The 21,236-nt window shown below is 40.5% G+C and overlaps 1 protein-coding gene across 4 annotated transcripts; it reads left to right on the top strand.

Moving 5' to 3' along the window:
* Positions 1-1,875: 1,875 nt before the first annotated feature.
* Positions 1,876-21,190, top strand: LOC102192712 (girdin-like). 4 transcript variants are annotated; one of them, XM_005735783.1, is made up of 28 exons: positions 1,876-2,454; positions 2,535-2,626; positions 3,860-3,965; positions 6,274-6,343; positions 6,652-6,710; positions 6,796-6,879; positions 7,032-7,172; positions 7,334-7,512; positions 8,391-8,472; positions 9,179-9,337; positions 9,506-9,652; positions 9,868-9,943; positions 12,168-12,815; positions 12,909-13,114; positions 13,212-13,406; positions 14,062-14,192; positions 14,299-14,440; positions 14,517-14,690; positions 14,977-15,138; positions 15,278-15,555; positions 15,712-15,855; positions 15,968-16,154; positions 16,350-16,495; positions 16,683-16,775; positions 17,351-17,562; positions 18,164-18,244; positions 19,229-19,294; positions 19,541-21,190. In XM_005735783.1, the coding sequence occupies exons 1-28, from the start codon at positions 2,392-2,394 to the stop codon at positions 20,623-20,625; spliced, it is 5,208 nt and encodes a 1,735-aa protein (XP_005735840.1). In that variant the 5' UTR covers positions 1,876-2,391; the 3' UTR covers positions 20,626-21,190. The 4 variants fall into 4 exon arrangements, with proteins under 4 accessions (XP_005735840.1, XP_005735839.1, XP_005735838.1 ...); XM_005735782.1 differs by having other exon boundaries at positions 9,799-9,943; positions 14,302-14,440; XM_005735781.1 differs by having other exon boundaries at positions 9,799-9,943.
* Positions 21,191-21,236: the final 46 nt, after the last annotated feature.

Raw genomic sequence — 21,236 nt, 5'->3', positions numbered from 1 at the left:
AAAGACTGACAAAGCCAAGCTTGTTCAAACACTGTCAGACAATGCTTGGATAAGACAGGTTATAAGGCTTAATCTATCCGTCCCATTTACTGCTTGTCCAATTCGGGGTCATGGGGTGACTGGAGCCTATCCCAGCTGTCATACGGTGAGAGGCCACATTTGAGCTATGGCCAAATAAAACATCTATCCTCTGAGATCAAGTCAAGGTTTGTGGAAAAAGGAAAATAAGGAAAATATTTTTCAGAATATTTTTGGCCACTCAAGGGTGGACAGACAAACAGCAAACTTACAAGAAAATACCCAAAAAGGAGAGAGAAAAGTGTTACCTGTACACTAAAAACAGAGAAGTATTTGTTTCTAGGCAATGTATTAAAGGCCAAGTTGTTTTCATTTCTCCTGTTCATTTGAGCCATTTAAAAATTTCTTCCTTAAGCAAACGTCTGAAATTGAACCCATGTACTGTGAGTGATGGGAGACAAGAAGAAAAATTCTTCTGTATAAAAATGTATGATAATGTTTATTTTTAAGTAAATGTGGAGGATCATATGTCATATCGAGTAATTAATTTCTGTATCTTTCTGTAGCAACAATTACTAAAGTCAAGAGTGGTGCAGCCCACTCACAAATCAGAAAATTCCGTGGGGCCTTAAATCTTAACTTTAAACAAAATGAAAGTGATGTATTTCCTTGAACATTTTACTCAAAAAAATATAAGCAACACAGGCTGTTGGCTATAAATTGCTAATGCTACCTAGTGTTAAGGCCAATGTATGACCCACTTTCAGTACAAGAGCAAAAAAATTTAGGTCAGATTAATGAGTCGTACCACAAACTAACCTGCTATTACCAATTTGAATTCTGTCTTATAAATCAAACTGTCTAACTGTACATACTCACTTGAGTGAGTAATTTCAACCACAATTTCTCTTATTTCTGCAGCCAATCTGCAGTACCTTTGATGCCTAGCAGGGTGCCTCAACCCACACTTTAGGAACCACCATTCTACTGTTCTAAAGCAGTAATGTAGACTTGTACACATTTACAGTTATTGTTGGAATCATAAATGGACAAAACATATAGAAAGATCAATTGCACAATTGTTCATGATGTTATCTTACGAGTAATATTGACCAGATATCAATATCATTCAGGGTTATTGTGACACTCTTAATATAAACACAACTTTACGATTTTAAATGTATAAACTGTAATTTGTAGCAATGGGAATTGCATTTACCCATTTTTTCCGCCCGGAGTCTTGAGAGTGTAACACCGGAAGGTGAGAAGTAGACTCATGACTGTTTATTAAGAGTTTAAAATAAGTTTACCTCGGACGAGGGAAAGTTCAACCGAGCATCTTGTGGAGTTTATAGAGAGAACAAGATGAAACATAATTTATCTAGAAATTGTGCACAAAAAATGTATAACTTAAACACGAGGTGGTGCTGTTACACCATTATGGTCTTTTGCGTGCCAAAGTTTTGTACTGTGAGTTTATTTTGGAGGTATTCTGATGTATTCAGAGGTAAGAACCTCAACGACGTCTCTGATATGTTTCTAGATTAGTCTAGCAACCTTTTGAATTCAGATTAACGCTTTTAGTGATTGCTGTGCTTTCTGGGTTGGACTGTGTATTTCTGTATAAAATTACCGGTGGGCTGCATTTTGTTTTTGGGGGAGTAGGGGGATTTAATATCTCCACTTAGCATCTACGAGCAATGCTAAGTGGCTACAGCTGAAGTGGATGTATCAGCAGCAGCAGCCTTACTTCTGCTGCCCGGTGGAAGAGAGGCTACTGCTGCTGCTGCTGAAAGGAAGGGGTGGGGGCGCTATCACCATGGTAACAGATTAAAGGCAAAGCTATTTCGGCGTTTCTGCTGCAGTAACTTCAGAATATGAACCCAAGGGGATTTTTTTTTTTGAGTTAAATTATATTAGGGAGGTGATATTTCTATTTGGCTCAAATGCCACTTTTTCAAACTTCTTTGCTCCTTTAAACATCCCTAATACAGCAGTGCCAACTCTTTCAGTGCGACGAGCAGAGAGCAGGAGGGGGGGGAGGAGGAGGATTGACAGCAGATGCCTTTGCAGCAGAGGACCAGAGAGGATGTATGTCCGTGTGTGCTGTTCCGGGACAAAATCCGCACATGTTTAAACGTTCACTTATCGAAAATTAAACCGCGAGATTTTACGAGTTTGTGAGAGAAAGCAAAGACAATTCAAAGTGCAGTGTCAGAGGGAATTCTTCTCTAAAGAAGATGGACGGGACGACCTGAATAGACGATTGGATCACTTCATTTAAAAGATGTATTTCGTGCTATCATTTTTTTTTTCTTGATTAAATCAACTTGGATGTTCTATTGAGACCAGTCACTCAAAGCCTAGCTAACGATGGAGAGGGGAGTTTTTCTGCCCTGTCTGGATCAGTTCATGCTGAGCCCACTTGTCACTTGGGTAAGTGATGTACGATGCTCTTGTCTCCTCACAGATACTGTGATATCGACCTCAAATCCCATATTCTCTTTGCTGTTTAGGTGAGGACATTCGTGCCAAATGATGGGGGCATGCACTTGGATTTTTCTGAACTGCTGGATGGAGTCTTTCTAAACGACATAATGACCCAAATGTAAGTAATTTTATCCCAGTTTGAGCCTCCTGTTCATTTATCTGATTTTCAATCTAAGTTGTGTCAAGATAAATTCAGATTTTTGGCTGACTGTGGTCAATAAAGAATCTTTTTTTTTTTTTGCTGATTTCTGATCCTCTTGCTTCATGGTGTAGCATCCACTGATACTGTATGAAGCATCTGCTAACATTCTTATCCAGGGATCAACAGTACCAGCTTTGTTACTCTGCAGTAATAAAGGGGATCTTTGTAGTCAGCTGCAGACTTCCTCATTACTGACAGGTTCGGGTGTCTGACATAAATGTTAGAATTAGCATAAAAGTTACCCAGAGATGTACGGCTTGAGACAGACCAGACTGAAGGCAAGAGATTAACCAAAACATGAGAGACCTCATCCATACTGGCAAGATGCTACTTAAGAGATTATGATAGTTTTGCCTTATGTTCTGAGGGAATTACCCTCGTCCTTAGCAAACACTACCAAACCAGTGTGTTAAGCCTTCATGTGCAAGTTAAATGACACTTCAAAGATTGATAGATGACTCCTAACTAAAACTGAAGCACTCCAAAGAAAGAGGAAAAAAACTATGATCGAGTGCACTTGTGGATAATGCTCTTTAGCCATTGCAAATCTATAGTATCCATTCACCCCAATTATCTCCCCAGGGTCACAATAACCAGTTCTACATGAAAAAAAAAAGTTGCACTGAAGGGAGGGGAAGAGGCGGGATAATCTCCTGGATTGGGAAGACCCTTTGGGATTAGGGCCTGGTGTTTAGTGCCACTGGGACACAGATGGGAGGGGGAAAGAGTACAGAACAGGACAAACAGCACACAGAGGGAGACTCGGCAGCTCAGCATTATATTTGTGTCTGTTTCAATAATTATGACTGACTCTTTTTACGCTTTGCCTTCTTCTTTTTATCATCGTATATTAAGCGTATATATATGTTTCACTTTCTCAGTAATGAAATCTTACCTCCATAACAACCTATAACAACATCAAGCTTTAGAAACACAACAAAACAAAACTCCAGTTTGTTGGCAGGAAGGAATGATGTCACACAGGCTAAAGTTGGGAATGAATAGGGATCTTGTGAATGTTTCCGAGTCCAGATTTCTATCAGTTGCAGCTTCTTCTTATCCAAACATGTTAATTATGTTTGACTGCTTGTTGGTTGGTTTGAAAATGGCAGTAAAGTCAAGTAAAACACTTTTATGTTACATTTTCAGAAATCCTTCAGCTTCATCTCAGAGTGCAAAGAAAATGAGCAAGGATCCAAGTCAGAGGATCCAGAACCTGAACTTTCTCGTGCAGCAGATCAAGACATTTTACCTGGTGAGTTCCCATTTTTTTTTATAGATACAGCAGCAGCTAAGCTTTCAATCTCCCTTAACATCAGATTTTAATATAGTCTGGGTTTACTTTAACTTCAACATACTGGATGACTTAGCAGATCAACTAGTTCTTCTTAAGATGCATGGCCTAAATTTCAGTCATGTGAACATCTGTGTAATCGGCACAGGAGCTGCATTAGAGCACAGCCAGAGCCAGAGTAAAGCTGCAGTCAGAGTCACAGACAGAGCTTTAGACTGACGTATAAAGTTGCAAAATTCATGGGCAGACACCAGTGGTGTTAAAATCTTGGATTTTCTGTCTGTGTCAGAGTAATTAAGCACAATTTAACCCTTGAAATCAGTCAGAATCACCAGAGAAGCGATTTCACTGAGAACGGGACAATGAATTGATTATCTTAAGGAAAGGATAATCCACACAAATGAAACCACAGTAGCAGTATTTCTACTGTAGTTGCTTTTTGAAAACATACATGTATGTCTGCTAGTTATGTTGTTAATAGTACCTTTGCACACCAACACAATGCATTTTAAATCAAAGAGTCAACATTCAATGAAGTTCAGACTTTCATCTTTAATTCAAGAAATCAAAAAAATGCATTAATTGTTTAGGAATTATACACAATTTTATACAGATCGTCTATTTTTATACTAATCTTAGAGGCTGAAAAGTAACAGAACAATTGACAAACTCAGTAATGAGGTCCAAAGGGATGTCCATGCAAGTGAAGATAATCTTTAGACTGAAAAACTAGAATCAATCTGTCAGAAACTTTAACAGTGGACAAATTATTCTTTAAAAAGGGTGCATTCCAACACGTTCTCACTCCCAAAGCGTAACATTTTACGCTAGGTGACAAAACGTCGACATGTTACGCCTCGGGAGTGAGAACGGGCTGTGCATTCTGAACTATACCGGGCTATGATCTCTACTCTGATGTAGCTAAATGCTGCAAAATTGATTGAACAGCAATTCACAGCATAAATAGATGGTGACCCAAACACACTGTAATAGCAAACCAAGAGTTTATCAAGGCAGAGAAGTGGGATATTCTTCAATGGCCAAATCAGTTATCTTATCTCACCTCAGTAGAACAGGCTTTTCAGTTATTGAGGGCATAACTGACGGAGGAGAGAACCAACAGAAGGCAGGCAGGAGTAAAAGTCTGGTAGAGCATCTCAACGGCGGAAACAGCATTTCGTGATCTTCATGGGTTCTAGACTTAAGACTTGCTGTAAATGATTTTTTTTATCCAAATGTTAGAATAATCCTTATTTCTTTAAAATTATGTCAGTTTGTCCACTTACTTTTGAAACTTTGAAAATGAGGAACTATGTATAAAAACGTCTGCAGTTCAGTTAATGCTATACTTACGTTAAACTCATCGAGTTAAAGCTGAAACTCTGCACTCTACTTCTCTATACAGTAACGTTACACAAACAGCTATATTACACAAACTGTGTCACTATCCAAAGACTTCAGGACCTAACTGTACACATTTTAAGTTGTTTGTCCCCAGTGAATGGAAACAGAGACAGTCTGAGATAAACTGCAGCATCCCATGTTTATTTTTGCATTAAAATTATTATTAGTAAGGCACTGTAGATCTAGGGCATCTAGAAGTGTTGCAGTCTATTTTTGGTTATTTTCATTCTCTAAGATCAGTTAAAAGACTTGACCGCTGCACTGGTTTAACTGGAACTTTCAGCTAAATGTCAGTGTGTGAACATGGTTCAAAGTTACAAGGCTAACATGTTTAGTATGTATGACGCTGTCTACAATTACAACATGAGTATAGCATCTAGCTTGCTGTCATTTAATAATTTGTGCTAAACAAATAGTGCAGCTGCAGCTGTTTGAATTAGTGTATTTTTGTTTGATTTTGACCTAATGGAGCTAAAGCTTACATTAAGGAGATGCAGTGATTCAATATGAAAGAGACAGAATAATAACAAGTGCAGTTCTATAGAGGAGCTTTCGCATAAGGTTCAAAAAGAAAGGATGATGGGAAACTTAGGCAGGGACAAGGCTGCAGCAGTTTTACAGAATTTCACCACGGCACCAGGGAAACTGGCTCTGTCATTTACCCATTCAGAGCACTCACCATTTGTTGGCAGTGTTTCTATACATGTATTTGAGCAGGTCCTATGTGCTGTACATACATACTTCTCCATCTATTCAAACACTTTGGCTAGAATGCAAGAAGTGTTTTGTCCTTGTTTCACTTTAACCCAAATGTGGGGTTTTTCTCTAACCATCTCTCTTCTCTTTTCTGTCTCTTCTTTTGTAGGATAATCTGAGACAATTAATCATGACTCCTTTGCCAAATGTGTTGCTGCTTGGCAGGACTCCTTACTGTGGTATGCTCTTTAAAACGATTATACATTCCCAATATGCACCGCTTGATTTTCAGTGGTCAGTGATTTCTGAATAGTTAACAATGAAAACCTTTGAGTCTGTAAAATGAAACAGACTCTTTTCAGCTCCTTTAATTCAACTGCACACCGCTATCAGTCTGATAGCCGCACTAACTTCTGATGGCAATGCTTCGGCAAGTGATGACCCAAATACACCAACCAGCGCTGTGTTCAGTTTAAATCCGTGACAGCAGTCCTACTTCGATCCAGTGGGTTTGTTTTCCAATAATTCAATTTCTTTACTCTCATAGAACAAAGCCTGGATGAAATGAGGAAACTTTTGCTATTACTATTGGGATGTGCAGTTCAGGTAAATACTGAGTGATTCATATTTAAAAATGGTGTTTATGTTTTACGTTTCTGGGTCAGATTTGTGCATTTTTGCATTTTTACAGTGTGAGAAGAAAGAGGAGTACATTGAGAGAATCCAGACACTTGACTTTGAGACAAAAGCAGCAATAGCTGCTCATATTCAGGAGGTATTTGACTTTATATGACATATGCTTTGAATGCTACAGCGTTTTTTTTTTTACAGGTAATCATTTGTTTTTGTGCAGTTGTTTGTGTAGTTGCTGTGTTTTGTATTATTCTTTCCTCAACTACGCTGATTGTCTTGTCCCGTGTTTAACAGTTGACTCACAGTCAAGACAATGTGCTGGATCTGCAGTGGTTGGAGTCTAGTGAGCTGCACCCCGATGATATGGAGGCAGCAGTAAGGAACATGACCGCACACCTCCGACACTTGCTGGATCAGAGGGATACCCATCTGGAGGTACTTAATTTTCATATTTACAAACAGTATTAGCTACATATTTTTATAGGAACAATGGATATTATTTTATTAAGATGCTTTTCATTTTAGACTGAGCTCAGATACTGCACACTCATCACTAATGTTCAACCTGTAGTATTAATCCTGCTTCCTATCTGCAGACTATAGCAGAGCTAATGCAGGAGAAAGAGGGTGTGGTAAGTTTGCTCAGTAGCCCCTCCAGCCCACAGTCTGCCAGCTACTCTCCTACAATTCAGCAGCAGCAGGTGGGGACCCAGCAACACCTTGCAGTCGAACTGGCTGACTCTAAGGCAAAGATCAGACGACTTAGACAAGAACTGTACGTATGTGATAGGTGGAAAAAATAATTGTTTTCTTTGTTTGTTGACTAAAATTAGCTTAAAAAGTTAAGATATATTACACTAACTGGAGATCAGAACATTTTCATATGAAAGTTACTACATAGATTGGATCAACGTTAAAAAAAAAGGCAAAGTAATACCAAAGAGGTTGTAGTAAGTTGGAATTTTTGTAGCACTTTTCTGCCCAGATTTATTTCATCTGTTGTCCCCTTCATGTCACCAAAATGTTTGCAGAGTAAAGCGTTTGCTTTTCTCCCACATTAAAAGATTATTAGGTTAAGCATTGTAGAGTTCCTCCTAACGGTGCTGATTGGTAAATGGGTTTCCTCTGTGTAACTGCCAGTAGGGAATAAATAGGAGGCAGAGAGAGAGAGAGATAGTACAGGATAAGAGATGCCCTGCAGAGTTTGGCCCACATTGCTGCCTGCTTGGCAGGTTCAATGCCTATGCACTACCACTGACCCATATTTGCTCTGCATATCTGCAGATACTGCACACACGAACACACGCACGCTAAAGCTGATCCAATCAAGATCTCAGTTCCATCATTGCTGTCCATCCCATCAGCTCACATACTGTTCAGAAACACAATGTCACATAAAGCCATGCTCTGATTTTTTTGAATGGCCTTAGACTATTCTTTTTTATATAAGAAAATTAACACGCTTTTTTTGTCATCAGCATGTGGGAAGGAAAGAAATGAAGCTTAACAGCTAATGTTTGATCCATTTTGTCAGAATTGCTTATATTTCTGTTATGCTTACTTATTATTTAAACATTTTCAATTCGTGTTTAAAATGTAGCGCATGTTAACCTCCCAACTTTATGTCTCTCTGTGATCCACACATGACACCAGAGAGGAGAAGAGTGAACAAATGCTGGACTGCAGACATGAGTTGGAGAACATGGAGGCTGAGCTGAAGAGAATCCAGCAGGAGGTCTGAAGTCAAAGAACACGTTGAAAGAAAAAAAAAAAAAAATCACAGCTAATGGTGACAAACAGTAACCTCCTGACCTCTCTGCAGCTTATGCAGATTATTGAACGCTGTACTTTGCTGCAGCTCCGTGCTTAATAACTACTAACTTAAACCTCTGAACACTGACTCAGATGTACAGCTAAAGCCCCTGTGGATTTGTCTGCTCGGGAAATCTCAATTTGCATTTGTGGCTTAGATGGTCACACTAGTTAACATGGTTCATATATTTATAACAATTAAATATTTAGTGAAAATAAAAGCAGTATTTAATTTCTTACAGCCATTTTTGTCTAGTGGAATGGAAAAAGTTATTATATCACCTTAAATTTTATATTGTTGTGAAACACTTAATCGTGATCTTTGTCTCTAAAGCTTCTTTATTAATAACATTTTACTTACTTATATGTGCCTTGGCTTTCCCTGATAAAGTTATCACATGATAACAGATCGGATGTTCACGTCTTACCATAACAAAAAACACACAAATCTTCCATTCGTGTTTCCAACTAAACTAAGTCAGTGTTCTCTGCTGTTTTAGCTATTTGATGTTGAACTGATGTTTGATGATGAACTTTAGAGTTTATGGCGGAAATTTCTGACTATAAAAAGCTGTATCAAGCTTAAGACTTTTTTGTTATAAAACATTCTTTTCTCTTAACTTTACCAGAATTCCCAGTTGCTTCTGGATGCACGCACAGCCCGCACTTACCGTGATGAACTGGATGCCCTGAGAGAGCGAGCCATCAAGGCGGACAAGCTGGAGAGTGAAGTGGGACGCTACAGGGAGCAACTGCACAAGATGGAGTTCTACAAAGCCAAAGTGGAGGTTGAGGCAGAATAAATACATGTAGAACATACATACATTACAAACATACAATAGACTTTTAATTAACTATTGTAGTGAAAGATTCAAATAAAGAGAAATATGATGATTGGGTGGGATTCAGTGTGGTTTAGTATTTAAGGTGAATTTAAATATTTTTTCATGTTTCAGGAGCTAAAGGAGGATAATAGGGTACTCCAGGAGACTAAAGAGGTTTTGGAAGATCAACTGGAAGGCTGGAGGGCACGCTCAGATAAAATCCACCAGCTGGAGAAACACAATCTGCTGTTGAAGGCCCAGGTCCATGACATGGAACAGGTCAGACATCTCCACAGAGTTTACCAGAAATATCATTTAAAATATCTGGAAGGTTAGATTTCATCTTTAATGTTCATCTAGCTTGTTCACCAGCTGGACAGGTAGCGCTCTTATACCACCGCTTATAGTTTGGGTTTTCACTTAAGGAGAGGGAGGCAGATCGGAGGCGCATTGAGGAATTGCAAACGGACAACTTGGCTTTGTGTTTGGCACAGAGGAGGAGTATGGAGGAGTCCCAGCACCTAGGCTGGGAGTTAGAGCAACTCTCCAAGACCACAGAAAGCTCCCAGGGTAAGAGTGGGTGTAAAGAAGGAATAATGAGAGCTTAGGCTAATCTACAATATATTGCCAAAAGTATTCACTTACCCATCCAAATCACTGAATTCAGGTAGTGTGCAGAGGTGACCAACTTTCTGCAGAGTCAGTCACTACAGACCTCCAAACTTCACGTGGTCTTCAGATTAGCTCAAGAACTGTGTGTAGATAACTTCATGGACTGGGTTTCCATAGTTGAAGAGCTGTATCCAAGCCTTACATCTCCAAGTGCAATGCAAAGCATTGGATACAGCGGTGTAAAGCACGCCCCCACTGGACCTTAGAGAATTGGAGACATGTTCTCTGGAGTGATGCATCACACTTCCCCATCTGCCAATCCAATGGATAAATCTAGGTTTTGTAGTTTTCCAGGAGAATATTACTTTTATGACTATATTATCCCAAGTGTAAAGTTTGGTGGAGGATGGATTATGGCATGGGATTGCTTTTCAGTTGGGCTCGACCCTGTCACGGCTGCATAGCCGGTGTGGCACAAAAGCAGACACGGGAGAGTAAACTCAGTGTATCAAAAGGCGAGCCATTTATTTGGCTGAAAATACATAAACATAAAACAAGGCAAAGCGAGCTGGGGAAAAAACTAAACTGAAACCTAAACGGTGAAAAAACTAAGATTAACTATGAAAACTGTGAACATTAACGTGAATCTGAAAAGGTGTATGCAGAACTATAACGTGAAAAAAAACAACGAACAAGCATCTGATCAGAAAGCATGAACTCAACTTGAAACCCAGAGTGGGGTAATACAAGACAAACAGACGACCTGACACTGAACTGTGGAAAGAGGACTTAAATACACAGAAGTGTAATGAGGGAAGTAGTAACACCTGGGGAAACACAGCTAACACAAATGAACCTGGCCCCACAGGGAAAACTAAACTAAACACACTGAACATGGAAACACAAGACTTTCAAAATAAAACAGGAAACATGGAGAGACATAGACATAATGACACAAGCTTGACACTTCAAAACAGAGACAAAAAAGTGCATGACAGACTGACACAGAAGACAGGAAAAGACTCAAACCAGGAGACATAGATAAAGCAAAAACTAGAATAAACTCAACTATATCCTAACTCAGGGGTGGGCAACTCCAGGCCTCGAGGGCCGGTGTCCTGCGGGTTTTAGATCAAACCCTGGGTCAACACACCTGAATCACATGATTAGTTTGTTACCAGGCCTCTGGAGAACTTCAAGACATGTTGAGAAGCTAATTTAGCCATTTAAATCAGCTGTGTTGGTTCAAGGACACATCTAAAACCTGCAGGGACACCGGCCCTCGAGGCCTGGAGTTGCCCACCCCTGTCCTAACTAATAATAGCAACACAAGAACTTAACATATTTCCAATATAACATAAGGCACCAATAATACAAAATAAACTCAAAATGTCAGGCTACAGACCCAGCCCCTGACAGACCCCTTAGTTCCAGTGAAAAGAATGAAGACATTTTGGACAATTTAATGCTCCTAATGTATAGGAATAGTTTGAAGATAGCCCAGTGCACTCAGATGAGCAGTGCGCAAAGTCCTAAAAGAAATGGATCAGCAGGTTTGGCCTGAAAGACCTTGACTGGCCTGCACAGAGTCCTGAGACTACAAGCCAGGCATTCTCGTCCAACATCATGTCCAACCTCAGAAATGCGCTTCTGGATGAATGGTCAAAATGTTCCATAAACACACACCTAAACCTGGTGGAAAGGCTTCCCAGAAAAATGTGAAGCTGCTATTTCAGGAAAGGATAGGACGACATCATATTAAACTCTGCGAGTTAAGAATGCTGTGTCATTCAAGTTCATATGCGTGACTACTTTTGGCAATATAGTGTACTTTCCAGTGAGAGTAGATAAGGATAAGTTATGTAAAGGTGTGCATGCATTATTGTGCCATCTCTTAAATAAGTTATTTACTTGAAATACTCGACAATCAGGCTTAAGATGTGACTTTTATTGTCTTTGTTAAATGAATCTCTGTTACAAAAAGTGAATCAGAGGCATGTCTGTACATATGAGTGGCGCTTCTACTGATACCAAACTTATTTTTAATGATATTTTTGTAAATAGCAGCATTGCAGAATGTGAAAGTGACCAGTTAATAACATTCCTAGAAAAGTGAGCTATTTTCATTTGTTTCTCTCAAGCGTCTTGCAAACTGACTGTGTGTTTGTGTGTTTGTCAAAAGGCCAGCAGACCCTGAGTGAGGAGGTCAGTGAGAGGGCCTGCAGTCGATTGCTGAAACTGGAGAAAGAGAACAAACATCTCCTGAAGATTATAGAGGAGCTCAGAGCTTCTGTTAATAACATCACACAAACCAAACATAGCCACCTGGCGATGTGTAGTAACAACTGTACCTCATCAACAGACGAGTCCTCAGTGTTGCAGACCTCCTGCTCGAATGCTAAAAATCACTCTAATGGAGTCTCCCTCAGTATTGTAACAGAGTCGATGCTAAATGGGGATTTAAGCTGCCATCAGCAGCTAGACACCGAGGAGTTGGAGCGAGTCCAGACTGTGAACCATCTCACAGCTAATCCAGAGCGTAATATCCAGGAGAAAGGACAGCTAGAGGATGGAGACAGTGGAGACCATTTCAAAGAAAGGATGTCTGATTTGGAAGTCTTAGAAAACAATCACAATAGGCGCCATTATTTTGTGAGGTCACATGATCACTCGCCTGGCTCAAAGAACAGCAGTCCCCGCCATGAAAGCATCTTCACAGGTCTGCCAACACGCTCCTCCTATGCCAGCAAGCACACACAGCGGCTAGAGGCCAAGTGCAGGGCCCTGGACACAATAAATCAGCATCTACAAACTTCACTTGACAACACTGGTAGGTCCCATAGAAAATAAGTAGTGTTTTTGTACTTATATAGCAAAACATTTTCAGATTAATTTATTTCTTCTATCATTCTCCATGTTCAAGACCGAAAGGTTCAGCGTCTAGAGGCAGAGGTTGAGGAGCTGGAAGCAGAGAATCAGAGCCTGCAGGCCTCTTTAGAGGATCTTCGCATCTCTGCACGACGCCTGGAGCAGTTAGAAACAGAGAAGCAGACCCTGGAGCATGAAACAACTGCCCTGGAGAGAGACAAGAGGCAGCTAGAGAAAGAGAATCGACGACTCCGGCAACAGGTGGACAAATTTTTTTTTTTTAAATAAAGATATCAGTTTTCTAGCGTTAGATAATGTTTGGAAACCTTATCGACTGTTCTACTTTCCTGTATTTCAGGCTGAAATCCAAGAAGCCAAATTAGACAGCAGTAATGTCTGTATGGCTAGCTTGGAAAGGGAGATGCGTTTTCTTGTAAAGGAAGTGGACGGATTAAGGGAAACTGCTGAGAGGGTGAAAGGCCTGGAGAGAGACAACAGAGAACTGACCAAGCAGGCTGCTATCGACCAGAGAACCCTGGCAACCCTCAGAGAAGTGAGGACTGACTGGATGCATAACATGACCGACAGCGTTTAATACATTTATTAGACTGTCACCCAATCTAAGGTTTATGCCAAAGCTGGCCTAACCGTACTGGTAATTACTAAAATGATTTTATTTTGTGTTTCTGTAATCATTAATACACCAGAAGCACAAGCTTTTTATATCAACATTACATTTTTAACACTAAAATAAAAATATTGTTGTTATTCATGAATTTTCAAATTTACAGTTTTACTAAAAATACTGAAAAAATAGTAAAGAACATCCTTATGTTTTGATTAAGATCCCAAATTTTCATTGTTTACTTGCAGTAAAAATTGTCTACTTTGCTGGCTCAAATTTAGGTATAAACATGAATTCATTTTGTTATTTACCTAATAAATAACAATATAATTTTTAGTTTTACACAAGCTTTTGACAGATTTCTAAAATATTCATATTTTCTGGTGGTCTAATAAATGTGTTAAGCACCTTAACCTTTAGTGGCAGTCTTCATATAACTACTTCAGGCCAGCTAAATGACATTGCCGTCCCTTACATAATTTCCTTAGGGATTAATAAAGTATTCTGATTTTGATTCTGATTAAGCAATACTGCTATTATGGAAACCTGTTTGTTTTATTTGAAATGTATTGTCTATCTTTAGGAGCTAGTTAGCGAGAAGCTGAGAACCCAGCAAAGAGACAATGAACTAGAGAGGCTTTCCCATGAGCTGGAAATGAAGGTCCTGAACCAGGAGAGTGCACATCAGGCTGAACAAGAGAGACCAGATAACAGGTCTGTGCATACTCTTTGGAGCTTTCTGTTCCCATCACGTAACTATTTAAGAGAATGTTATAACAAATGCAAAGTTTTATAACGCAAAATAATTTTCTATACACAGCAGGTTCAAAATGCTCGAGTCTGAGCTGGAGACATCTCTGAAAAAGTCTCTGCAGATAAAAGACGACAAGTTGGCTTCTTTGGAGGCCCGTCTGCAGGAATCCTCCTCTCTGAATCAGCAGCTGCGCCAGGAACTAAAGAGTGTAAGGAATAAAGTTAAGCTTCCCAGACCTGTTAGTTTCTCTGGATCCACTTGAACGACTGTCTTCCATCACACAGGTGAAGCTGAGCTATGAAGCCCTGCAACAGAGGCAGGAGGAAGAGAGGACAACATCAAGTTCCACACCTCCAAGAGAAACTGGCAAGGCCATGAGTGAATGGCTACGTGAAAGTCAGGAAGCTACCAAAGAACTGCTGAAGCTAAAAGATCGCCTCATTGAAGTCGAGAGAAATGTAAGTGACATTGTGTGTGTGAGAGAGATTGGGTGAATGAGACTCGTAGTAAAAAGTGCTTTGAGTGCTCAGTTAAAATAGAAAAGTGTCTAAATAAGTAGCAGTCCATTTACATTTCTGTAAACACATAAAGAGGAACATAGAACACATAAAGCTGTACAATATTAAATTATATCATGGGTTCCTGTACACAGAGATTCCCTATTTTTGATAATGGCACACAAATTATGCTAAAGCTAATACCACGTTACAGTTTGTCATAATATCTTCCTGCTCTCTTATGCAGAATGCGACACTGGAGGCAGAACGCCAGGCTTTACAAGCCCAGCTAAAACAGCTGGAAAGTCAGTCTGACAGCCAGCAGGCTCAGGTCCTTGCCCTGCAGCGGCAGGCTGCCTCACTGCAGGAGAACAACACAGCATTGCAGACACACAATGCAACCCTGCAGGTGTCATTACAATACACACTAGTCTCTGTAACAGAATTCACATAAAAGCTTCTGTAATATCCTCTGGTAAGCTTCTGCTCTTGTAAACAGCATACATAAACTATTTATGTTACATTAATTCCTTGGTGTTTTTCTCCAGGTGGAAAAGTCAACACTGAATTCACAGAGCGCCTCCCTTATGGCCCAAAACACTCAGCTGCAGCAGCAGCAGTCTAAGGCAGAAAGTGAACGGGACAGTGCTATACATGAACGTGAAGAGCTGCGTGGTGCTCAAGAGCAGCTGTTACGAGATCATGAGCGCCTGGCAGTCCTGCATGAGCGACAAGCCATGGAGTATGAGGCCCTGATGGGCAAGCACGGCTGTCTGAAAAATGCCCACCGCACACTGGAACTGGAGCATCGCACTCTTCAAGACAGGTAGGTCACAAGAGAGCTGTGGACGATGGTAAAAGTTTGCATACAAGTTCATTTAAACCACTTGTCTTAAGGATCATTCGTATCTTTAATCTGAGCATTGCCAGTTAACCTAAACCCAAACATGAACTTCATATTCATGTTTGGATTGTTATTTAGATACAACAGCCTGTTGCAGCAACGTAGCAAATTAGAAGACCTGGAGAAAGCCCTCAAGGAGGAGCAGATGAGGATGGCTTTGGAGAAAGAACAGCACAGGACAACGGCTGCTGAGTGCTGCAGACTCCGTGATGAGAAAGACTGGTGAGAACGTGCATGCACACAAACCTACACACACACATAAACTCCAGAGCATGTATATATATGTGGATATATCAACAAAGGAAATTTTTCTCATGATACATCATTTTTTAAGGCTGAACCAGACATACCGCCAGCTTCTTAACGATAACGAAGCGCTGACATCGGATCACAAGCAGCTCAAGAGCCAGCTGAATGAGGCCAAGCTGGAGCACACGTGGCTAGAGGCAGACTTTTCGAAGCTCAAAAAGGACTATCAGCAGCTCGACATCACGTGCACAAAACTCACAAATCAGTGCGAGGTATGCTTTCAAATCCTGTGAACAATCCGATGGTTGCATTAAAAAAACCAACTTTCAACCATTTTTTTCAAATGCTTAACCAATTCAGAATTCCAAAGGGGCTGAAACCTATCAACCCTGTTTTCACAATTGCATACCAGTGCGTGCTTTTGATAGATGTTTATTTATAAGCATGCATGTTCATCTGACGCTTAGCTGCTGAGCCAGTTGAAGGGCAACCTCGAGGAAGAGAACCGCCACCTGCTCGCCCAGATTGAGACCCTTATGCTACAGAACCGGACTTTGCTGGAGCAGACTATGGAGAGCAAAGATCTCTTTCATGTTGAAGAACGCCAGTATATGTAAGTGCACAGGACAATAGTAAGTTTACCATGATCAAATCTTTATGCTATAGTATTTTGCTAATGGACTTAACAATGTTTGGTACCTGCAGACAACAAAACATATCGCTAATTAGGATATCAAAAATGCCCCTTTAGTGAGACCTAAATTCTATTGATGATTAACCTATAATCTCTCTCTTTTCAGTGACAAGCTTAATCATTTGAGGAGGCAGAAAGAGAAGCTGGAGGAAAAGATAATGGACCAATATAAGTTTTATGAGCCCTCGCCTCCTCGCAGGTAAGGGGACACCTTTATTTTCATGTTTATGTTGATGAAACAAGTTTTATAACTTTTTACATAAATTCCAGTTCATAGAGACAGTTATTTGATCAATTAAGGCAATTTCATAGCATGGAACATGATTCATTTGTATGTAGTCATATTTCTGGCATGTGAATGCATAAGGATAAAGCAAAGTGAAATGTTCAGTGCATCATGGCAAGACCCTCAGCAGCCTGAACCTATAGCTGCATAACTCAGGCTAGCTTCAGGCTCACCTGAGTCGCTCTTATACTAATTAGAGGATCCTCATACCTGAAGGCTCTGCCTCCTGTTCTACTTTTGGAAACCATTGGAACTGGCAGTAAGCCTGCACACTGAGAGTGAAGGTCTCTGTTGGGATACATCTTTAAGATATTCCTGAATGAACTTCAAGTATTGATTGTTTAATCTGATCACAAGAATTTCAAGCTTAATTCGATGGGTAAGTGGTGATGCTTAACCACATCGATGCCCAGTGCATTTTCTGTGCAGACCATCCTCTGTGTTATATTATTTATTTGATTTCCCTTGAATTATCTGCTCTTCCACAGACGTGGGAACTGGATTACTTTGAAGCTGAAGAAGCTGATGAAATCCAATAGCCGCGAGCATGGGCCTGAACGCCCACCCACACCCACACACTCAGGCGTTCCTGAGCCTCAGCTCTCCTGTCACGACAACAGTTCTTTCATCAGCTCAAATGGCTCTGGAGGCTCAGCCTCCACATCAGCATGTGATGTCATCTCACCCCAACGTAACAGCAGTGAGTATTTCCTTCTCAAATTCAAAAGATCATCATCAGAGCTGAAACATGCAGATCATACAGGTGCGTTCATGTAAGATCCAATTCACAGCCACTGTACAGAGATGCATGAGCGAAGTGACGGACAAATCAGGTCCATGTACATCTACGTGTGAAGGACGCTCATCTTCCCAGAATTTGACAAAAAAGCCATTTTCTGCCTTAAGATTTTCCATCAAGGTGCGAAAGCTTAAATAAATATGTGTATTTTAAACTAAACCTGTTTCCACATCATTTATATGTGCATTTTGGTAACTATACATATACCAACGGCAGTGTGTGAACAAACTAGTTAGTTGTGTGTGTTTCATGTTCAAAGCATCATTCTTTCCAGTGCATGAGGTGTGTCAAGTTTCTTGAGGAATCCTCAGTATTTCTCCCCTTTGTCTTTCTCTTGTCTTTATATTTTTATTCACTCCTCCCAACACCCTCGGCTCTCTTTTCCCCTTGTCTTTGCCCTTCCTACTTCTCCCCTCTCTTTCTTTCCCCTTACTCTCTGCTGGCATCCACACCCTCCCCTCTATCTGTTCTGCGTGTCTCCCATGTGGTCACTCTTAAAAAGCCACTCTGAAAATGTTTCCCCGTATGAGGAACCGGCTGAAGGACAGAGACAAAGTCAAGTCCCTGTTTCGGCGTTCCATATGTAAGAAAGACTGTGGTCCGTTGTCTGGCTTCATCTTGCCCTTTTTACTCTCTTACTTCAGTAATTCCAACAGCTTTGTGCTTTATGCTTTTTTAATGCTAGCATACCACTAACTCATATCTGATTTGTCATTGTCCCCAAGTTCTAAAATAACTGGGTAATGTGTTAGCAGTGTGGACATCATTGGCAAACTCATTTCACCAGCCTAGTTTAAAGTTATTTGTTATGATATTGCATGTTCTTGCAGATACAGGCTGCTGCAGGACTTATTTTCTAACAGAGTGGCTATATTTGGAACAGTGTGGGGTATTTTATTAGAACCACAGAGGTCAAAGAAATGCTGCATTGCAGGAAGAGACTTTTGTGGCAGTAGCTTTGTAATCCCAGGCTGCAGTGAAAGCGAAACAGATTGAGATTATAATGTAAAAGCTCCATCCTTTACATCTGTTTATATAGTGACCACACTACTGGAAAAAAAACCCTCATAATCTTCACAGCCATTTCATCTTTCTGTTCCTTTACGTCATCCACATCCCACTTCTTCCATTCTTTCATCCAACAATGAAGCCCTGAGCAGCTTAGTCTGTCCCTCGCCCCCATTAGAGGTAAACTGCTTGCCTGACAGCTCAGTACAGCTGGAAGAGTCAGAAGCTGATGTGGAGGAAAGCAGGAAAGACCCACTGACCTCATCATTTACCGACTCCATCTCGTCCATCCTCCCCCTTCCTCATACCACCACTTTGCCATCTGTCCATCTCGACAGCACCACCACTGACATTGTTCCAGATGTTTCTGAGTTGTGGGGTAGAGGTATTGGTTTCCTTTTGTTTGTTTTTTTTTTGTTTTTTCTTTTGTTAATTTTAATTGATTATATAGTAAAATAAAGTGCAGAGTAATTAAATTAAAACACTGTCACGCGCTGTTCTTGCCTAAGCATAGAAAAGTGTCATTCACACAATAATTGTTTTATTCTTTGCCCCACAGATAAGCATTCAAATGACAGCAATTTGCCATCTGGACTTGAGGACAATGATGAGCTGCAAAATCACGGTAAAACCTTTGGGATACTCATTTAGAGGATTCAACAAACATGCAGGAATTAAGACTAAATCCACCAAATCGCAATCATGACCTTGTTTCATATTAATCTCTATGTTGATCCTTAGTGCCAGCAACTGTTAACTGCTGCTCCCTATTGGTCATTTAGCATATCAAGGTGAAAGAGTAGAGAGATGTTTTTTAAAATGATTTTCATATAAATTTTAGCTCTGAAAAAACATTGTAATCTCTTTTCAGGGCTGAATTGCGCTGAGAGCAGGGCCCAAAGTGAGAGCAGTGTTGAGTTCAACCTGAGCCTGGAGAATGAGCCGTGGTCAAATGGAAGCAGCCCTGTCCAGCACCCTCCGTCACGTCGTTCTTCCTCCTCCTCCTACCAACCACCCAGTGATGCCTCAACCCCCCTGCACACAAAGCAGCAGCACAAAGAGAAAGCCTCTACCATGCCCACTGCTAACAGTAAGATTTCAGATATCCAATGTGAACCAAAACAGAGAGATCCTGTTCTGCCTCAGGACTTCTGGCTTAGAAGGGGCACAAAAAGTATTCGAAGAGGGTCAAGGGGGAAGATGACAAGGCGCGCATCAGATTCAGGAGGTACAGTCAAAATCAATCCAGGACTCAATGGGATGAATCCTAAACTGAGCACAAGCAAAGTTGAAACTACCAAAGCTTCTGCTTGTTCACCAATCACAGTGTTGTATGTTCAGGGCAAGTCATCCTCAATGTCTGGCTGCCTCAACTGCTTCTCTTCCCCGATGGGAAAAGAAGGGCGACTTAAAGGGCCGTGGTCTCCCAAAAGTCTCCCTCGCGCAAGCAGTGTCATTTCAACAGCAGAGGGCTCGTCCCGACGATCCAGTGTCAGCAGTGACTACAAGGTGATAGTCAAGACTGACCTGGTCCCTGTCCAGGTTTCAGAGTATTCAGAGGGCAATATTAAGGAAGAAGCAGCAAGCCCGAATCAACAACCAGAGCCAGAGATTAAGAACAGTGAGCCTGCGCCCATTCCTCCTGTCAAACCTCCAAGAGACCCAGCAGCTGTGCAGGAGCCACTTTTTGACTCCTCATTCACTTTCAAATCTGTCTTTTCCAATACAATCTTTGGTGATTCTGTGGTTACCACCACAACTAGTCTAGATGGGCTTGACACCAACCGAACCGTCCTCTGTCAAAATTCACCTCTGGATCAAACCTGTTCACGAGAAATCTCAAAATCTGTCGAAAACACACCGCAAACAGTTCTTAATATGGCAGATGAGCAGAGTCAAAATCCAGAGCATGCAGCTGGGCTGGAAGGGAAAGACGAGCAGCTCACAGTTGCATGAAAGCAGCCGTCACTGTCACATCACTGTACAATTAGTCACTCAAATAAAGCAGGTGGCTATGAAGCAATTATTCATCACAGCACACAAGGATTTTAAGCAATCAGTATGTTTGCACTGTATTACACTGGCTACCTATAAAAGTGTGTTCAATAAAAAGACATTCTGATATTTTTTTTACATTGCTTTAGTAATCAACCTGAGCAGCAGATCAAAAGTGTTACAGTATTATTTACACGTTGGTTAATGTTTTGCACAAATGATGTTTAATTTCATTCAGTGATACGTAGATAGATCTCCTGTTTAACCTCTAATTAATTAGATTTGTATGTGTCATTCAGACCTTAGCCATACTTGTAAATATATTCGTGTTTGCCAAAAATATTGTATTCATTTTTGTAACTTCTATTTATGTTCTGTTCCTCATACACGAGTTATAACTTATTATGCACTGCTTTTAGAGTCTCTTTTATTTTGTATTTGAATCTGAGGTGGGAAGTGTTGCTCATATGTAAGACGTGTGTATATCTTCTACTACGTGAACGCTATTTTCCCTTAAATAAAGAAACCTGTGCAAAATGTGAAAAATTTTTGCTCGTCATTCTTTTGTAACC

Source organism: Pundamilia nyererei, unplaced genomic scaffold (genome assembly GCF_000239375.1).
Source record: "Pundamilia nyererei isolate P.nyererei 1_Seehausen unplaced genomic scaffold, PunNye1.0 scaffold00065, whole genome shotgun sequence".
NCBI classification, from domain to species: Eukaryota; Metazoa; Chordata; class Actinopteri; order Cichliformes; family Cichlidae; genus Pundamilia; species Pundamilia nyererei.
Note: the sequence above shows the minus strand (reverse complement) of the source record. Positions and strands in the feature narration are given on the sequence as shown.

Excerpts from the sequence above, each read along its gene's own strand:
- LOC102192712 (XM_005735781.1), top strand. The coding sequence starts at position 2,392 with ATGGAGAGGGGAGTTTTTCTGCCCTGTCTGGATCAGTTCATGCTGAGC. Across the intron at positions 6,344-6,651 it reads TGGCAGGACTCCTTACTGTG|AACAAAGCCTGGATGAAATG; the intron begins GTATGCTCTTTA and ends TTACTCTCATAG. Across the intron at positions 9,653-9,798 it reads AGGTCCATGACATGGAACAG|GAGAGGGAGGCAGATCGGAG; the intron begins GTCAGACATCTC and ends TTTTCACTTAAG.